Below are 15,391 nucleotides of genomic sequence, written 5' to 3' on the forward strand. Positions count from 1 at the left end.
GGTTAATGTACAGGGATGATTGAAGATGTATAATTAATGTAAGGTCGGAGCTGCCTGGCTACCATTTCAGAATGATGGGAAGGAAGGAAGGAGAAGAGAGAAGGAGGTAGGAAAGAGAAGAGGAGGAAGAGGAAAGGAAGGAAGAGGGGTAGAAGAGGGAGAAGGAAGGTGTAGGGAGGAAGGAGGAGAGGATGTAGATAAGAGAAGGGGAGGATGGTCGTGGAAAGTAGAAGAAGGTAGAGAAGGGAAGAGAGTTAAAGGAAGGGGGTGGTGACCGGGCAGGTCCGATTAATTGTATATGACTGTACACTAAATATGTTATTGGATATGAATGTTAAAATAAAACTTTTTTAATAAAAAAAAGGAAGAAAAATGAGAGTAGTAAACAGAACTGATGTCCCAAAGTTGCTTTTTTTTCCAAGAGGAAACTGGACTTTCTTGGTTTTTCTTTGAAGATGTTTCGCTTCTCGGATGCTTCTTCAGTTCTAGCTGGATGGGGTAGGGAATCCAGTCAGAGTTGAAGAAGCTTCTTAGATGAAAAGTGAAAGGTCTTCAAAAAAAAAAAACCACCACCAGAAAATATGATTTTTTCTCTCTCCCTCTTTGGATTTTGTATTTTAATTTTTTGGAATGGAAAAATGAGGTGAAATCATGGAACAATAAAATAATGACCTAGTGGCAATGAGGGAGACGAGGCGCTCCTACGCCTCCACCCTCATTGCGTCGGCAGATAACCGCCCGGCCGCCCTGTTTCGGGTGACCCGCTCCCTCCTTCACCAGGAGGTGCGGGATGACCCTTTGCAGGGATGAGCCGAGGAGTTTAGTGGTTATCTATACGATAAAATCGCTCAGCTCCGGGACGGTCTGGACCGAAATTGGGATGATCCAAGCGAGGGAGAGGAGGCACGTCTTGTCGAGTCTGTTTGGGATGAGTTTGACCCTGTGGCTCCCGAGGACGTGGACAGGTTGTTGGGGAGGCTTCACGCCACGACATGTTTACTGGACCCGTGTCCTTCCTGGCTGGTGCTGGCCACTCAGGAGGTGACACGAGGCTGGCTCCAGAGGATTATCAACGCTTCTCTGTTGGAAGGGGTTTTCCCTGCCGCCTTGAAAGAGGCGGTGGTGAGACCCCTCCTCAAGAAGCCCTCCCTGGACCCAGCTATTTTGGGTAATTATCGTCCAGTCTCCAACCTTCGCTTTGTGGCGAAGGTTGTAGAGAGTGCTGTGGCGCGACAGCTACCTCAATACCTGGATGAAGATGTCTATCTAGACCCGTTCCAGTCCGGCTTCCGACCCGGATACAGCACGGAGACAGCTTTGGTCGCATTGGTGGATGATCTCTGGAGGGCCAGGGACAGAGGGTACTCCTCTGCCCTGGTCCTATTAGACCTCTCAGCGGCTTTTGATACCATCGACCATGGTATCTTGCTGCGCCGGTTGGGGGGATTGGGAGTGGGAGGCACCGTGTACCGGTGGTTCTCCTCCTATCTCTCCGACCGGTCGCAGACGGTGTTGACAGGGGGGCAGAGGTCGACCGCGAGGTGCCTCACTTGTGGGGTACCGCAGGGGTCGATTCTCTCGCCCCTGCTGTTCAACATCTACATGAAGCCTTGGCTGAGATCATCAGTGGCTTCGGGGTGAGATACCAGCAGTACGCTGATGACACTCAGCTGTACTTTTCCACCCCGGGCCACCCCAATGAAGTTGTTGAAGTGCTGTCCCGGTGTTTGGAAGCCGTACAGGTCTGGATGGGGAGAAACAGGCTCAAACTTAATCCCTCCAAGACGGAGTGGCTGTGGATGCCGGCATCCCGATTCAGTCAGCTGCAGCCGCGGCTGACTGTTGGAAGCGAGTTACTGGCCCCAAAGGATAGGATGCGCAACTTAGGTGTCCTCCTGGATGATCGGCTGTCGTTTGAAGATCATTTGACGGCCGCCTCCAGGAGGGCCTTCCACCAGGTTCGCCTGGTTCGGCAGTTGCGCCCCTTTCTTGATCGAGATGCCTTGTGCACAGTCACTCATGCGCTCGTTACCTCTCGCTTGGATTATTGTAATGCTCTCTACATGGGGCTCCCCTTGAGTTGCACCCGGAGGCTTCAGTTAGTCCAGAATGCAGCTGCGCGGGTGATAGAGGGAGCTACCCGTAGCTCCCACGTAACACCGCTCCTGCGCAGACTGCACTGGCTACCTGTGGCCTTTCGAGTGCACTTTAAAGTGTTGGTTATGACCTTTAAAGCGCTCCATGGCTTAGGGCCTGGGTACTTACGGGACCACCTGCTGTTACCACATGCCTCCCACCGACCCGTACGCTCTCACAGAGAGGGACTTCTCAGGGTGCCGTCCACCAAACAATGTCGGCTGGCGGCCCCCAGGGGAAGGGCCTTCTCTGTGGGGGCTCCCACACTCTGGAACGAGCTTCCCCCGGGTTTACGCCAAATACCTGACCTTCGGACTTTCCGTCGCGAACTGAAGACACATCTTTTCATTCGCGTGGGGCTGGCTTGAATTGAATTTTATTAATTTTAAATTTTAAATTTTTATTAATTTAATTTTAAATGGGGTTTTTTAGTCTAGTATATTTTAACCTATCAGGCTAATTTTAAAATAAGTTTTTTAATCTGCTTTTTAAATTGTATGTTGTATTATCTGTTTTATTTTTGCCTGTACACCGCCCTGAGTCCTTCGGGAGAAGGGCGGTATAAAAATCAAATAAATAAATAAATAAATAATGAAAAAAGAACACGAGAATACGTCAGTAATCAATAATACATCGATTATGACATTTTTTTAATTTATTAAATCTATACCGTAATCTTGGGCGGTGGAAGCTCAGAACTGGAGAAATCGTTGAAATGTTGATGGGGATAGCAAGGCGGGTTGGTGTTTTAATTTAGTGAGCCTCAGGGGTCAGGAGCAGTATATCCCTTGGGATAGAGAATTCCCTAAGGATGCAACTGGTAGGGGATTACACCCGTCTTTGTGTGTGTGTGTGTGTTTGTGAGAGAGAGAGAGAGACAGAGAGAGAAGGGAGGGAGGGAGAAATGGAGAGAGAGGAGGGAGATGGAGAAAGAGAAGAGTAGGAGGGAGAAAGAGGGAGGGAGAGGAAGATAGGAGGGAGGGAGAAATGGGGAGAGGGGAGGGAGGGAGATGGAGAGAGAGAAGGGGGGAAGGGAGAAAGGGAGGGAGAGGAGAGAGAAGAGGTGGGAGGGAGGGAGAGGGAGAGGAGAGAGAAAGATGGAGAGAGAGAGAAAGAAAGAGAAATGGAGACGAGGGAGGAGAAGATGGGGATGGAGAGATGGAGAGAGAAGAGAGAGAGAAGAGAGAGAGAAGAGGGAGGAGGAGAGAGAGGAGAGAGGAGGAGAGAGAGAAAGAAATGGAGAGAGGAGGGAGGGAGAGAGAGAAGAGGGAGAGATGGAGAGAAAAGGAGGGAGGGAGAAATGGAGAGAGAAGAAGAGAGAGGGAGAGAGAGAGAGAGACTTAAGTAGAACTTCCATGTTCAGGCCAGCTCTATCTTTAAATGCCAGATTTGGGCCAGGCAAAAATTTTTGGGAGAATTTTGGGGTTTAAAAAAATGGCTTATCAAGTCCTGTTGAATAAGAGAAAGCAGAAAGGGTGAGACTCAAAACCTTGCACATTTTTTTCTTTTGCACGAGTGGATCAGGGGGCTCCAACCTGGGCAACTTTAAGTCAGGAGGACTTCAACTCCCAGAATCCTCTCCAGCGATCGCCAGCTCGAAATGAGCATGTCGAGAAGCTGTCTACCTCCGCAAGGGATTGGAACTTCAACTCCCAGAATCCTCCCCAGTTGGCGCATGCCCGTTCCAGCGGGCCCAAAGCAGAAAGCCTTCCGCCCCCCGCGATTGGCTGGATTCTAATCCCGCCCCCTATTTATTCGGCGCAGGCGCGCTATCCGAGAGGCTTCTGGGAGTTGAAGTCCAGCGCCTCAGGAAGGCGGCGAAGCATGGACGATGCCCGTTCTTTTCCCTCATGGAGCTCAGGGATTTGGGCACCTTCCCGTTACCGCCGGCTTGGCGGGCGAAGCTAACGGCCGCCGGTTTCCAGACGGCCCAAGAGATGCTGGAAGTCGGGCCTTGCCAGCTGAGCAAAGGTATCGCGGCGGCCTGAAGGAAAACCGGTTTTCCCGCCAAAAAAAAAAACCACTTCGCCAATTTGGGTCAAACTGAATTTTATTCTTCGGATCTTTCCTCACGACCACCTTAATTTCCCGCAAGGAGTTGTCGTCTTCTTATCCTCCGTCTTTTGGAGCGCTTGATGTCTTTTTCGGGGAAAAAGTTTTTGAACTCGGATGGGTTTCTGGGCCTTGATAAACCAAACAACTTTTTTCCTGAGAGGATTTAACAATCCCACTCCTTGTCAACCAGAGTTTTGTGTGGTGGAGGGAGAGATTTTTTTGGGGGGCCCTCTAAAATGTGTGTGTGTGTGTGTGTCCCCGGAGGGGGGGGTGAGACTCAAACTAGTGCTCCATCTATTTTATTTGATTTTATTTATTACATTTTTTGTAATGTATCAAAGTGAATCGCAAAGTGACTTGCTAAAAATGTAACCTGGGTCGATATTAAAAACAATCTCTACACTTTGACAATGCATAACTAAAATTCTCTTATTAAAATTATTAAAATGCACTATAAGTAGAACTGAGTATGGGTGGTGTGTGTGTGTTTATGTTGTATATTGTACAATAGGGAGATGGGTGATGTATGTACATTTGATTAATAAATACTGTGTGCGTTTGTGTGTATACATACATACATATACATACATATGTATTATGTATGTATGTATGTCTTGGCGTATTTGGGTCTTTTCCCATGTAAGGTTGAAAGTAGGCGATGTTTCAATGAGGTCTCACTCGTCATCTTCAGGCTGATGCTTTCGGCTTCGTGCTTGTGCAAGCAAAGCGTGGTCGGAGCTGCCGTCTCTATAAATACTGGTGGGGAGGTGGGGAGTGCTGGCTTTGTTGCTCTAAGCGAGTTGGTTGGCTGTGTTGTTACATCTTGATTGGTTGATGGAGTTGATGTTTGCAGATTGGTCAGCTGTTTCATAGCATCCTGTGTGGGTGTGGGTGTGGTCCTAGCTGTGTGCCCATTAGTCTTAACGGCCTGGGTAATGGGCTGTGCTGCAGCATCCTGAGGTCTAGTGCTGTGACATCCTGAGTACTGGGCTGCAACATCCCGAGCTGACGGCTGTGATGCAGCATCCCGGGCCCTGGCCTGGCTCCGAGTCCGAGGTCCTGTCATGTGTTCATGGCGTGTGTCATGATTTATATTTGTCAGTATTTATAGAGAGACGGCAGCTCAGACCACGCTTTGCTCGCACAAGCACAAAGCCATAAGCACCAGCCTGAAGATGAGGAGTGGGACCTTGTCAAAACGTCGTCTAGATACTTTCAACCTTACATGGGAAAAGACCCGAATACACCAAGACCTACATACCTATACCCATGAAAACCTACGAAAATACACACACACACACACACACCTATAGTACAACATGTTTACTACCACATATATTTGCCTGTGCCAAAGACCAGAGATTTACTCTTCCATATAAATATATGGAAATATATTGTGTACACAATACACACACTTATGTGGAAGAGTAAATCTGGTCTTTGGGACAGGCGAATGTAGTAAACATGTACCATATGTTTGTGCGTACACACGCCCACACACACACACACATTTATATGGAAGAGTAAATCTCTGGTCTGGATGACCGACCCAGATTAGATCCTAGTTCACGCTCCTTTGGTATACTGGCACAGACGAATGAATGAAAGTACTAGTAAACGTGTTGTACCAGGAATAGGGGCACTCATCGATTTTTATCATGATTTTTTGTTTTTATTACTTCTTATATTATTGTGAGCCACCCAGTTTTAGAGAGTCATTTCATTTCATTTCATTTATTAAATTTTTATACCGCCCTTCTCCCGCAGGACTCAGGGCGGTGTACAGGCAAATAAAAACAAACAAGACACTATATATAATACAAATATATAGTACACTATATATATAGAATTTAATTATACACACACACACACACACACACACACACATATATAGATACTCCCATGGATCTGGGCCATTGTTAAAACCATTTTTCCCTGGGTTCTACATGAATCTGAAGCAAAATGTCTGTGTTGAAGGAGTTGATTCCTAACATGAGTTCAAAGACTCTTGTGTCACTTTCTGCATTTTTAGGGCATTTTATAAACTGTAATGTAAGATACATTAATGTCTCTAAGGTGACAAAATTAATTGGAGAATAAACCGGGTGGGTTTTACTTTTTAGTGGACAACTGTAGGAATACACTGTTACCTTTGTCAACCACAAGGTGATGCTATCATGCCATGCTTTAGTTTTCATTAAAAAAAACAAAGCCAAGTAGGTTTAAAGAAGCATAAATAAAATGAGGTATAAAAGGGATTTTTAGATATATCAAAACCCTAAGAAAATGTATGGCAATTAATTTTATGAAAGCTTCATATTTTTCCTTCATACTGATTGTTTATAAATGCTCTGTCCTTCTCTTCTACAATTTGTTCATCAATATATAAAAAGTACAGTTATAACAAACGGGCTGAAACATTTCTAGCAATTAAAAAGCAAGTGCCCAGCCACAGGAAGCCAGTGCAGTCTGCGCGGGAGGGTGTTACATGGGAGGTGCGACACTCCCTCTATCACCAGCGCAGCTGCATTCTGGACTAGCTGAAGCCTCCGAGTGCACCTCAAGGAGCCCCATGTAGAGCATTACAATAATGACTGTGCACAAGGCATCCCGATCAAGGAAGGCGCAACTGCGAACCAGGCGAACCTGGTGGAAGGCCCCCTGGAGCGGCCGTCAGATGATCTTCAAGCGACAGCTCATCCAGGAGGACCCCTAAGTTGCGCACCCTATCCTTTGGGGCCAATAACTCGCCTCCAACAGTCAGCTGCAGCTGCAGCTGACTGAATCGAGATCATCCACAGCCACTCCGTCTTGGAGGATTGAGCTTGAGCCTGTTTCTCCCCATCCAGACCCGTCGGCTTCCAAACACCGGGACAGCACTTCAACAACTTCATTGGGGTGACCTGGGGTGGAAGTACAGCTGAGTGTCATCAGCGTACTGATGGTACTTCACCCCAAAGCCACTAATGATCTCACCCAGCGGCTTCATGTAGATGTTGAACAGAAGGCGAGAGAATCGACCCTGCGGCACCCACAAGTGAGGGCCCTCGCGGTCGACCTCTGCCCTCCTGTCAACACCGTCTGCGACGGTCGGAGAGATGGGAGGAGAACCACCGATGCGGTGCCTCCACTCCCAATCCCCCAGCCGGGCGCAGCAGATACCATGGTCGATGGTATCAAAAGCCGCTGAGAGGTCTAATAGGACCAGGGCAGAGGAATAACCCCTGTCCCTGGCCTCCAGAGATCATCCACCAATGCGACCAAAGCTGTCTCCGTGCTGTAACCGGTCGGAAGCCGGACTGGAGCAGGTCTAGATAGAGATTCTTCCAGGTATTGGGGTAGCTGGCATAGCACTCTCTACAACCTTCGCAAGCGAAGGTTGGAGACTAACGATAATTTCCCAAAATAGCCGGGTCCAAAGAGGGCTTCTTAAGGAGGGGTCTCACCACCGCCTCTTTCAAGGCGGCAGGGAAAACCCCTTCCAACAAAGAAGCATTTATAATCCTCTGGAGCCAGCCTCGTGTCACCTCCTGAGTGGCCAGCACCAGTCAGGAGGTATAGAAGTTTAATAAATTGGTGGTAGTAATAGTAACGGGTTAGTAATGGTCAGTCTTTCTCCAATCAAGTTCAGCTCCTGCTGGCTTATAGGGATACCTAGCTGGGCATAAGAAATAAGATCAATATTGTTTATTTGCTACTTGTTACCATATAGTCCCAGGAATTGAATTCTGATGAATGAAACAGTCATACTCTAATATATGCAATATAAACTCCACACATTAAATATATATACACTATATATAATACAAATATATAGTACACTATATATATAGAATTTAATTATATATATATATATATATATATATATATATATATATATATATATATATATATATATATATATATATATATATATATATATATATATTTGTTTCTGAGGTTTCACGGTGTTTGTATATAGGTCTTTGGTTGTTGGGTTTTCTCCCGTGTAAAATTGGAAGTGTCTTGGCGACGTTTCGACGAAGTCTCATTCGTCATCTTCAGGCTTCAGCTTCGTGCTTCTGGGAGCAATGCTCTGGGAGCAAAGATTAGACTGAGCACAACCAAGCCCCCACCAACACAGGACACACCCCCAGCCAATCAGAGCACAGAAAAACCCCCATCCAATCAGAGCACAGCCAAGCTCCCACCCAATCAGTTCAAACCCCCACTAGCAGTTAAAAGGAAGAAACAGCTGCGATCACACATTGCTCCCAGAAGCACGAAGCAGAAGCCTGAAGATGACGAATGAGACTTCGTCGAAACGTCGCCAAGACACTTCCAATTTTACACGGGAGAAAACCCGAACAACTAAAGACCTATATACAAACACCCGTGAAAACCTCAGAAAACAAATATATATATATATATATAAATATACTCCCACCATGGATCTGGGCCATTGTTAAAACCATTTTTCCCTGGGTTCTACATGAATCTGAAGCAAAATGCCTGTGTTGAAGGAGCTGATTCCTAACATGAGTTCAAAGACTCTTGTGTCACTTTCTGCATTTTTAGGGCATTTTATAAACTGTAATGTAAGATACATTAATGTCCCTAAGGTGACAAAATTAATTGGAGAATAAACCGGGTGGGTTTTGCTTTTTAGCGGACGACTGTAGGAATACACTGTTACCTTTGTCAACCACAAGGTGATGCTATCATGCCATGCTTTAGTTTTCATTAAAAAAAACAAAGCCAAGTAGGTTTAAAGAAGCATAAATAAAATGAGGTATAAAAGGGATTTTTAGATATATCAAAACCCTAAGAAAATGTATGGCAATTAATTTTATGAAAGCTTCATATTTTTCCTTCATACTGGTTGTTTATAAATGCTCTGTCCTTCTCTTCTACAAATTGTTCATCAATATATAAAAAGTACAGTTATAACAAACGGGCTGAAACATTTCTAGCAATTAAAAGGCAAGTGCCCAGCAGCAGCAGTAAAAAAAAAACCCTTGTTAAAAGTTTCAACTACAAGAAGATTTCTTTTAGGTATTCCCCAAAGAAGGATACTTTTTAAAGTGGCTATTAGTTAACTAGTCGTGTCTCTTTTTAATTATATTAATATATTCTGTGTTTTGGTTTTTCAGAGATCGACATTTCTAAAGAGGATGCTCTAGAAATTTTAAAGGTGATCAAACAGGAAATGCAAAATGATGGAGCGAAGCCTTCTGAGGAAGCAAAAAGTGCTAAGAAGAGCACAGCCCTGGAACTGTTGGAGAAAGAGCAGACTCAAGGGTTCATCATCACCTTTTGCTCTGCACTGGATGACATCCTTGGTGGGGGGGTGCAGCTCACCAAAATTACAGAGATCTGCGGAGTGCCAGGTGTCGGGAAAACACAACTGTGGTAAAACGCACTACTAAAACTCACATTTCTGTAACTTCTCTGTGTTTATCATTCTCTCAGAAAGATCTTGGTGATTTTATTAACTGTTAGCAATAGCAATCTCACTACATGGTGCTTCATAGCACTCTCTGGGCAGTTTACAGAGTCAGCCTATATTTCTCCCCCCCTCCCCCCGGTCCTCATTTTATCGACCTCAGAAGAATGAAAGGCTGAGTCAACCTTGAGCTGGTGGGATTTGAACTCCTGGCAATGGAAAGAGCTAGCCTGCAATATTGCATTCTAACCACTGTGCTACCACAGCTCTTCAAGTTGATACCATCAAATCTTGATGAATTGAAATCACAACTCACCAGGGCCTCTGGTGGCTCAGCAGACTAAGTCTGTCTGTTATTAACACAGCTGCTTGCAATTACTGCAGGTTCAAGTCCCACCAGGCCCAAGGTTGACTCAGCCTTCCATCCTTTATAAGGTAGGTAAAATGAGGACCCAGATTGTTGGGGGCAATAAAGTTGACTTTGTATATAATATACAAATGGATGAAGACTATTGCTTAACATAGTGTAAGCCGCCCTGAGTCTTCAGAGAAGGGCGGGATATAAATTCAAATAAAAAACAACAACAACAACTCCATGTTTAGTCTCATTTCCAAGTGCTTGGCATCCAGAAGGCAATTTGGCAACATTAAGACTTACAGACTTCAAATTCCAGAATTCCCCAGCTAGCATGGCTGGCTAAGGAATTCTGGGAGTTGAAGTCCACAAGTCTTAAAATTGCCAAATTTGGAGACCCCTGCTCTAGCGATGAAGGCAACAGACTAGAAACCAGAAGACTCTGAATTCTACTCCTGTCTTAGATATGAAAACCTGGCTGAATGACTTTGAACCAGACACCAGGAGTGAGTGAGTTCTAGTGTTGCCTTAAGGTATGAAAGCCAGCTGGATGGTCTCCCTCTCTCAGCCCAACCCACCTCACAGGGTTGTTTTTGTGGGGAAAGTAGGAGGAAGGAATATGTATCTTTGCCACCTTGAGTTATTTATAAAGATAATAAAGGTGGGATGAAAATCTAATAAAGAAGACGGATAGCTATTACCAGCCAGAACAAATGACTGGGAAAGAGTCATAACTGGCTAGAGAGCAACAGTCTGATCTTAAAAGACAGCCGCTTAACACTCATAGCATATGCACTACTAGCATTTCTGTCAGTGAACTCCTACAGTCTGAAAAACCTTGATCAGCTTTTGATCCTGATTTACTGGCTGGCTTTCAGCAAATTCATTTCAGCCAGAGTGCCACTTTAATGTAGATTATAATACTGGCATCTATCTTAAAAAGATGTAGTAATAATTTTATTCTATGACTTTTAACTTTTAGCCAAATTGAATTAGATTTATTTTATTTATTTATTATTTAAATTTGTATACCGCCCTTCTCCCGAAGGACTCAGGGCGGTTCACAGCCAGATAAAATAGACAATAATATTACAATATAAATACTATTAAAATACAATTAAAAAACTTATTCAATTGGCCGAAATTAAAATTTAGAATAAATGATAAAAAACCCATTAAAAAACCCACAAATTTAAAAACCAATCCAGTCCTGCGCAGATAAATAAGTGTGTTTTAAGCTCGCAACGGAAGGTTCAGAGGTCCGGGAGTTGATGAAGTCCTGGGGGGAGTTCGTTCCAGAGGGCAGGAGCCCCCACAGAGAAGGCCCTTCCTCTGGGTGTCGCCAGACGACACTGTCTCGCTGGCGGCACCCTGAGGTCCCTCTCTGTGAGGCGCCGGGTCGGTGAGAGGTATTCGGTAGCAGTAGGCGGTCCCGTAAATAGCCGGCCCTATGCCATGGGCGCTTTGAAGGCGTTCACCAGAACCTTGAAGCGCACCGGAAGGCCACAGGTAGCCAGTGCAGTCTGCGCAGGATAGGTGTCACAGAGCCACGAGGGCTCCCTCTATCACCAGCAGCGCATTCTGGACTAACTGAAGCCTCGGATGCCCCTCAAGGGAGCCCCATGTGAGAGCATTGCAGTAATCCAGGCGAGGGCGTCACGAGGCGTGGTGACTGTGCACAAGGCATCCCGGTCTAGAAAGGCGCAACTGGCGCACCAGGCGAACCTGGTGAAAGCTCTCCTGGAGGCGGCCGTCAGGTGGTCTTCAAAGACAGCCGTTCATCCAGGAGAACGCCCAGATTGCGCACCCTCTCCATCGGGGCCAGTGACTCGCCCCAACAGTCAGCCGAGGACTCAGCTGACTGTGCGGGATGCCGGCATCCACAGCCACTCTGTCTTGGAAGGATTGAGCTTGAGCCTGTTTCTCCCCATCCAGACCCGTCGGCCTCCAAACACCGGGACAGCACTTGATGGCTTCATTGGGGTGGCCGGTGTGGAAAAGTACAGCTGGGTGTCATCAGCGTACAGCTGGTACCTCACACGAAGCCACTGATGATCTCACCCAGCGGCTTCATATAGATGTTGAACAGAAGGCGAGAGAATCGACCCCTGCGGCACCACAAGTGAGGCGCCTCGGGGCCGACCTCTGCCCCCGTCAACACCGTCTGCGACGGTCGGAGAGATAGGATGAGAACCACCGATAAACGGTGCCTCTCACTCCCAATCCCTCCAACCGGCGCAGCAGGATACCATGGTCGATGGTATCAAAAGCCGCTGAGAGGTCTAGTAGGACCAGGGGAGAGGAACAACCCCTGTCCCTGGCCCTCAGAGATCATCCACCAGCGACCAAAGCCGTCTCAGTGCTGTAACCGGGCGGAAACCGGACTGGAGCAGGTCTAGATAGACAGTTTCATCCAGGTGCAGGGAAACTGATATGCCACCATACTCTCTACAACCTTCGCCATGAGCGGGTTGGAGACGACGATAATTACCTAAAACAGCGGGTCAGGAAGGCTTCTTGAGGAGGGGCCTCACCACCGCCTCTTTCAAGGCGGCAGGAAAGACTCCCTCCAACAAGGAAGCGCTCGTAATCGCCTGGAGCCAGCCTCGTGTCACCTCCTGAGTGGCCAGCACCAGCCAGGAGGGGCACGGGTCCAGTAAACACGTGGTGGCATTCAATCTACCCAGCAACCTGTCCATGTCCTCGGGAGCCACAGGGTCAAACTCATCCCAGACAATATCACCAAGACCGCCCTCAGACGCCCCGTCTGAATCGCCGCAATTTTGGTCCAGACCGTCCCGAAGCTGAACGATTTTATCGTATAGATAACCGTTAAACTCCTCAGCACGTCCCTGCAACGGGTCATCCCGCTCCCCCTGGTGAAGGAGGGAGCGGGTCACCCGAAACAGGGCAGCTGGGCGGTTATCTGCCGACGCAATGAGGGAGGAGGCGTAGCAACGCCTCGCTTCCCTCAGTGCCACTAGGTAGGTCCTAGTATAGGATCTAACTAGTGTCCGATCAGCCTCCGAACGGCTGGACCTCCAGGAACTCTCTAGGCGTCTTCTCCGGCGTTTCATCCCCCTCAGCTCCTCGGAGAACCAAGGAGCCGGTTGGGATCTGCGCCGGGTCAGAGGCCGCAGAGGCACGACACGGTCTAAAGCCCCAGCCGCAGCCCGTTCCCAGGCTGCGGCTAGTTCCTCCGCCGTGCCATGAGCCAGACCCTCAGGAAAGAATTTATAGTGATGTATGGTTTTAATTGCTGTGTTACTGTTTTATTCTGGCTGTACACCGCCCTGAGTCTTCGGAGAAGGGCGGTATAAAAATATAAATAAATAAATAAATAAATAAATAAATGTAAGAATTCCTATTATGGATATAACGGCTGGATTTCCACACTTGGTTGAACTCGTGTTTTGTTTGGCTTAGCTTAACCAAACCGTCATAATTTAAAGTATTTGAATTGAATACCATACATAGAGCTTTTTGCCACCAGGATCGTATAATGCCTAGGAAATGACAGCAAGAACTCATCTTCCCCAGGCAAAGGTTTTCCTTCCTGTTCATAAAATTAAATATAGTATAATCACGATCAGCTAAGGATTTTTTTCCATTCCGAGAGAAGCCAGATACAAAATCAGACGCTTTGGAGCTCTGCCTTCCCACCATTACAGGCAGTCCTCACTTAAAAACCAGAATTTAAGCCCAACATTTCTATTGCTAAGCAAGACAGGTAGCCAGTGCAGTCTGCGCAGGATAGGTGTCATCTGAGCCACGAGGGCTCCTCTATCACCAGCAGCCGCATTCTGGACTAACTGAAGCCTCGGATGCCCCTCAAGGGAGCCCCATGTAGAGAGCATTGCAGTAATCCAGGCGAGGCGTCACGCGTGGTGACTGTGCACAAGGCATCCCGGTCTAGAAAGGCGCAACTGGCACCAGGCGAACCTGGTGAAAGCTCTCCTGGAGACGGCCGTCAGATGATCTTCAAACGACAGCCGCTCATCCAGGAGAACGCCCAGATTGCGCACCCTCTCCATCGGGGCCAGTGACTCGCCCCAACAGTCAGCCGAGGACTCAGCTGACTGTACCGGGATGCCGCATCCACAGCCACTCTGTCTTGGAAGGATTGAGCTTGAGCCTGTTTCTCCCCATCCAGACCCGTCGGCCTCCAAACACCGGGACAGCACTTGATGGCTTCATTGGGGTGGCCGGTGTGGAAAAGTACAGCTGGGTGTCATCAGCGTACAGCTGGTACCTCACAAGCCACTGATGATCTCACCCAGCGGCTTCATATAGATGTTGAACAGAAGGGGCGAGAGAATCGACCCCTGCGGCACCCCACAAGCGAGGGGCCTTGGGGCCGACCTCTGCCCCCGTCAACACCGTCTGCGACGGTCGGAGAGATAGGAGGAGAACCACCGATAAACGGTGCCTCTCATTCCCAATCCCTCCAACCGGCGCAGCAGGATACCATGGTTGATGGTATCAAAAGCCGCTGAGAGGTCTAATAGGACCAGGGCAGAGGAACAACCCCTGTCCCTGGCCCTCCAGAGATCATCCACCAACGCGACCAAAACCGTCTCAGTGCTGTAACCGGGCCGGAAACCGGACTGGAGCAGGTCTAGATAGACAGTTTCATCCAGGTGCAGGGAAACTGATATGCCACCATACTCTCTACAACCTTCGCGGCGGGTTGGAGACGACGATAATTACCTAAAACAGCGGGTCAGGAAGGCTTCTTGAGGAGGGCCTCACCACCGCCTCTTTCAAGGCGGCCGGAAAGACTCCCTCCAACAAGGAAGCGCTCGTAATGCCTGGAGCCAGCCTCGTGTCACCTCCTGAGTGGCCAGCACCAGCCAGGAGGCACGGGTCCAGTAAACACGTGGTGGCATTCAGCCTACCCAGCAACCTGTCCATGTCCTCGGGGCCACAGGGTCAAACTCATCCCAGACAATATCACCAAGACCGCCCTCAGGCGCCCGTCTGAATCATAATTTTGGTCCAGACCGTCCCGAGCTGAACGATTTTATCGTATAGATAACCGTTAAACTCCTCAGCACGTCCTGCAACGGGTCATCCCGCTCCCCTGGTGAAGGAGGGCAGGTCACGAAACAGGGCGGCTGGGCGGTTATCTGCCGGCGCAATGAGGGAGGAGGCGTAGCAACGCCTCGCTTCCTCAGTGCCACTAGGTAGGTCCTAGTATAGGATCTAACTAGTGTCCGATCAACCTCTGAGCGGCTGGACCTCCAGGAACTCTCTAGGCGTCTTCTCCGGCGTTTCATCCCCTCAGCTCCTCGGAGAACCAAGGGCGGTTGGGATCTCGCGGGTCAGAGGCCGCAGAGGCACGACACGGTCTAAAGCCCCAGCCGCAGCCCGTTCCCAGGCTGCGGCTAGTTCCTCCGCCGTGCCATGAGCCAGACCCT

At 48.0% G+C, this 15,391-nt stretch overlaps 2 protein-coding genes across 5 annotated transcripts in view; both read left to right on the forward strand.

Moving 5' to 3' along the window:
- The window catches only part of PPM1E (protein phosphatase, Mg2+/Mn2+ dependent 1E), a 259,054-nt gene that overhangs the window by 644 nt on the left and 243,019 nt on the right, over positions 1 to 15,391 (forward strand). The gene's annotated exons all lie outside the window — the stretch shown is intronic.
- Positions 3,927 to 15,391, forward strand: part of RAD51C (RAD51 paralog C) — a 94,218-nt gene continuing 82,753 nt past the window's right edge. For all 4 annotated transcript variants that reach the window (XM_058164076.1, XM_058164072.1, XM_058164073.1 and 1 more), the window contains exons 1-2: positions 3,927 to 4,107; positions 9,324 to 9,582. In XM_058164076.1, the coding sequence (XP_058020059.1) occupies positions 3,987 to 4,107; positions 9,324 to 9,582 (380 nt within the window). In that variant the 5' untranslated portion in view covers positions 3,927 to 3,986. The remainder of the gene's footprint in view (positions 4,108 to 9,323; positions 9,583 to 15,391) is intronic.

This window comes from Ahaetulla prasina, chromosome 1, assembly GCF_028640845.1.
Source record: "Ahaetulla prasina isolate Xishuangbanna chromosome 1, ASM2864084v1, whole genome shotgun sequence".
NCBI classification, from domain to species: Eukaryota; Metazoa; Chordata; class Lepidosauria; order Squamata; family Colubridae; genus Ahaetulla; species Ahaetulla prasina.